Consider the following 5,043-nt stretch of genomic DNA (forward strand, 5'->3'; position numbering starts at 1 on the left):
CCTCGGGGAATAAAAACTGCTGTGCAGTTGTGACGGTCCCCTCAGCCGCCCCTGCCCCCCCACCCTCCCAGAAAAGCCTGACACTCTGGTCAGGCACTTTCCCAATTTGAAGACTTTACACCTAGACTGGGGGGGGCAGGGAGGGGATGCAACAGACGCCCCTTCCCTCATTCCCAATGGGGTGAATCCCCAGGGATTCTAGGAGGTACCATTTCGTCCAAATTAAGATAGAAGGTGGGGAGGTGGCAGGGTGGTTCCTGATGGATACAGGGGCAGAGGTTACAATCTTTCAATGGGACCCCCCCCCAATGGGTGCCCTGTAGTACTAAAAGGGGTAGGGGGTGAAGCAATTAGAGGACGAGAAATTAAAGGTATGGTAAAGTTTGGCTACTTGGCACCCAATAAGGATTTTAGAAACCAATGTCCTGAGTCACTGTGTTATAGACAGGTCCTGCCAAAGAGTGATGGCCCTAGAAAAGGAGGTTCCCATGGACGGGCCACAGGTCTGCTCAGAGTGGGATGTGGGGAATACTAAAGTTGAAATACAAGTCAAACTAGAAAAGGGAGCAAAGCCACGTTTTATGCATCTCTGTCCCGTGATGCCTGAGGCTGAAAAAGGGGTGAGTGAAATGGTGCAGGGACTATTGCAGGCCGAATTGGTGGAGCCCACCATTTCTCAGTGGAATTCCCCTTTATGGCCCGTTCAAAAGGCTATTGAGAAGTGGAGAATGGTGGTAGAGACGGGAGCTTTCCATTTTATCGTAACTGAAGAGCCCTATTCTCCCCAGCACCTCCTGGGGTGACAAGGAACAGTGGTAATAAGCGGAAGGAGAATAGGTTTTGGTTAGAGATCAGAAGGCAATATTTTACAGTTTGGGTGGCCAAAATTAGGAACCAGCTTCCCAGGGAAGTGGTCCTCGCCCTTACCTTGGGCAAATTCAAGAGGAGGTTGGATGATCGATCACCTGTCTGGGGTCTTGTGAACCCAGCGTTCATTCCTGCCTGTGGCTGGGGGTCAGGCCAAATGATTTGTTCAGGTCCCTCCTGACCTTAGCTACTATGAAACTATTCACTGGAACAATGAACTGAGCCTAGATGTCTGACATCCCAGGTGAGTGCCCTACCCACTGAGCTACAGAGTCAGTAAGTATGCAAATAAATGAATGTAAAATGGATTTTAAAAGAGGAGAGAAATTCCAAGATTTCCATCTCAAGTTACATCAGTAATTGGGGGGAAAATAAATAAATACATTTGTTGTTGTTCAAAATACACTTTGTTTCTAACTGCCCATTTCAAACACCTTGTTTGGGTAACTGTAATCCTGGTTTAAAATAAAGGAAACAAAGAAATAGAGGTCAGTGTCTGTATGTTGTCAGTTAAGATCAAAACACCCTAACCATCACCAGTGTTTCTGCAGAAGCACCAGTGAGATGCTTCAGTTACTTTCATCCAGAATAGGGCTGGCTGAAGGGAGATTGGTCTTTCACAGATAGGAAAAAAAGGATGAGCAGCTGCTTTCAGCCTGATTTAGCTGGGTAAATTTCAGGCCCCTCTGCTTGCTTTCTCTCATTGCTGTTGAACTGAGAACACACCTCTGGCCAGGGCACTGTTTGATTTGCATGGTGGGACTTCTTGAAGGCTGATCACACTTTTGTAGCTCAACACCTTGCTATGGTGTGGTTTTGCTCTACAGCAAAATGACTAATTTTAGAACAGCTTGTAGGCTTAAGTACGGAACTTCATGTGGGGGCTTTTTTTCAGTTTACTCAAAACACAACAAACAACTCCCATATGCTGTCAAAAAGATACGCATCACTTCATTCTCGGCCATAAACACATGCATAGAAGAAATGTATTTAACATTTTGCCTGTTTACAACATGGAAATGTCTGAAAACAATACAGAACAACCTACTTCAAGTCAAACGGGAGGTAGTTTTAAGGGTCATATTTGAGCTGGCTTCTTACCTGATGTTTTAAGGCCCTGTCCTGCAAATTCTTAATGGTGTGAGTAGTTTCTTACAATAGTATAACTACTTAGGTAAGCACAAATACTTGCAGGCCTAAGTGATTGTAAGATCCGGTAAATTTTGTATGTGGTAAATCAACCCTGAATTATGACGTGTTCTAAAATAATGTTTAAAGTCTAATGCTCAAGCTTGTTTTCTTGTACTGCTCCAGGGTATGAGTTGTTACCTACATATATGTGAAGACACAGTCCCTGTCCCAAAGAGCTCACAATCCAAAAGGGAGGAAAATCTAAACTCTTTGCTGTACAGTTCTGACTCTTTGAAATTGTCGGGGAACAGCAGCCCCAAGGTCACAGTGGGCCGAGGGTGGTATCGGATCAGAACAGGCGGGATTAGCGGCGAGGAGTCTGAGCGGTACGCGGACTCGTGCTTCAGTTTTGAAAGATGGATTTTATTTTACTTACGCTTGTGGGGCATAGGCAGAGAAGCTTGCTTCAGTTACAGTTGGATAACGAACGACAAAGGGGTCTGTTGGCCCACGGGATTCTCGAGCTGAGCCCTTGCTTTCTAGCCGAAGCTAGGTGCAACTGCCCAACTCAATAGTCCCAGGGCTGGTCAACAGCTCATTAATCAGGAAAACAAACAACGGAACTGTAACACGAAGAATGGTGTGACGCCAGTCCAATGTGGACGAAAACAGATGGTCAGTGGTGATGCCGAAGTCGATTGAGAACGATGCTGAGGGGTGTAGCGATGTTGTAGTCGGTGGTCAAGAAGCAGTTCGGGTCGATCAGGATCGTGGTTGGTCGATGCTAGAAATCAGTTCGGTAGCCGGGAAATCAGATCAAGGACGAAATCGAATAAGTCGCGAAACCGCAGCCGAGAGGAGGCCAGTGGGCCAGGAAGCCCTGCTGAGGAGCAGTCTCTGTGGGAACAGCCTCTGCTCCCAGCTTGGATCTTTCCCAGTGAGACAGTCCCTGCCAAGGCAGCCTCTGTTCGCCAGTCGAGTGGGTCTCCCTCCTGAGGAGCAGTCCTTGCGCTAGCAGCCTCTGCCCTTAGGTTTGGACAGGAGACCAGTGGGCTTAAAGCCCTCCTGAAGAGCAGTCCCTGCAGCCGCAGCCTCTGCTCTCAGGTCAGGTCAGGGTCTCTTCCCTGCGACACAGTCTCTGCCAAGGCAGTATCTGTTCACAGGTCGAGCGTGGTCTCCCTCCTGAGGAGCAGTCCCTGCATTAGCAGCCTCCGCTCTCAGGGTTCGGACAGGAGACCCATGGGCTTAAAGCCCTCCTGAGGAGCAGTCCCTGTCAGGCCAGCCTCTGCTCTCAGGACGAATCTTCCCTGTCAGCACCGCTGTCAGAACCCAAAAACTCTCACTTACTCTCTTTCCCTAACCACCCCCCCCCCCCCAAAAAAAAAACCCCCTTGGGAGGGGCCCCCAAGTCTTTTATGACAACCGGGTAGCCAATCAGATTGTCTTCTCTAAAGAAATTTCTAGTCCGATTACGTCATGCAGTCTGTAGACTGAGCATGCGTCCGGTCAGATTACTTCATCCGCTGAGCAGAACTGAGCATGTGCCTTGTTAGAAAACTAGGTCAGTTGTGACTGACAAGCCAAGGGTCACACAGGGGGCACATGCTGGGCACACTGGGGAATCTCCCATAGGCCTTGTCTGCTTGTCTGCGCATGATCAAACTTAACTCTTGTGTTACCAGCATACATTCAAAATTTGGTTCGGACAGAAATTAGCTTTGGCAACAAATACATATTCCAGGAAATGTACGTGTATTTAAATATATTTAATCTGCAGTAGAAACCACCTGTCTACCCCTTAACAAAGGCAGGCTGACGATAGGCAATAAGTAGCCCTTGCTGAGAGGTGCCTGGTAGGGAACTTGACTCATCACTCTCAGACCACCCTATTAAAAGAATAAAAACACCAAAACAGTAAAATGTAAGAGCTAACTGGCCAGACCTGCTGTACTGAAGTGAGCAGTCCAACAGAGATTTTTCAGATACATCACTCAGAAGAGCAAAACTTAGTCCTGTGTTTAATAAATCAGCTAGGTTGAACAAATATAGGTTCTCAGTTGTAAATGAAAAATGTAAGAGATGAGTGAATGGACAACCTTTGACTATCCTGTAACTCTGAACTGGTGTCATCCTTCACCTCTATCCACATAAATACCTTTTGATTAAGGTGATATTTACCTATCTATGGTAGGCCTCCTGCTGATCTTTGTTAGGACTTTACCCTGACAATGGTAGGAGTTCTACATGGGGAAATATGGTAGAACAGCACTACATATGATTCCAGTTTTTCAAAGAGGGTATTATTCATTTATAGTGATTTGGGGATATTGCGCCATGAGAAGCCAGACAGCTACACAAGTCAGTAATAGTAGAGATGGCCTTAAAACTAGAATGGTGATACAGTACTGGTTGCATGCTGGTTTGTCCCATTCTGGATACCATCCAGAGTTGTCTGTAAATAAATTAAAAAAAAAAAAGTGAATTATTTTCAAACTTAATTGAACTTTAAGCAACAAATTCTAGATATGTTGGTTTTATGATACGTACATATGATTTTCTTACGCTCTGGATTTTCTAAAAGAGGAAGAAAAATAACAAATTTGCCAGTTAGAAACAATTTTAATGAACAATTTTAGGTATGTAGTGGGCTTGGTGCTTTTCTTGCCTGAGTAAGAAAAACTTAATGACTGTACTGAATAAAATGTTGAAAATACCAAAATGACAAAAAAAAATATATAGCTAGCTTATTTCTGCGGCCTTGGTTGAGAGAGAAGTTGCCTATATCAAACTTGCTTCCTTCTCTTCTATAGTGGCTGATGTACAAGGAATAGAATTTGATGGTTGTGATATAAAAGTACCACTACTGCTATTCCTTCTTTTTTTTGGATGAGCTCCCCACCCTGCCTCCTGCTGCTGCCAGCAGGAGGGGCTGCATGCCATGTGGGGGGGGCCCTGTGCCCCACCATGCCCTGCCATACACATTCCCCACCCCACCCCACCCCACCCCAATATATGAGTGAGACTTTATTTTTGAGTTGTTCTGCA

General features: G+C 45.8%; 1 protein-coding gene across 4 annotated transcripts in view; it reads right to left on the reverse strand.

Annotated features, from left to right (window-relative positions):
• Positions 1-2,545: 2,545 nt before the first annotated feature.
• The window catches only part of LOC109315480 (glioma pathogenesis-related protein 1-like), a 28,280-nt gene continuing 25,782 nt past the window's right edge, over positions 2,546-5,043 (reverse strand). For all 4 annotated transcript variants that reach the window (XM_019543196.1, XM_019543197.1, XM_019543195.1 and 1 more), the window contains 2 exons: positions 4,546-4,572; positions 2,546-4,450 (listed from right to left, as the gene is read on the reverse strand). In XM_019543196.1, the coding sequence (XP_019398741.1) occupies positions 4,299-4,450; positions 4,546-4,572 (179 nt within the window). In that variant the 3' untranslated portion in view covers positions 2,546-4,298. The remainder of the gene's footprint in view (positions 4,451-4,545; positions 4,573-5,043) is intronic.

The sequence above is a fragment of the Crocodylus porosus genome, unplaced genomic scaffold (assembly GCF_001723895.1).
Source record: "Crocodylus porosus isolate Cpor-Errol unplaced genomic scaffold, CroPor_comp1, whole genome shotgun sequence".
Lineage (NCBI taxonomy): Eukaryota > Metazoa > Chordata > Crocodylia > Crocodylidae > Crocodylus > Crocodylus porosus.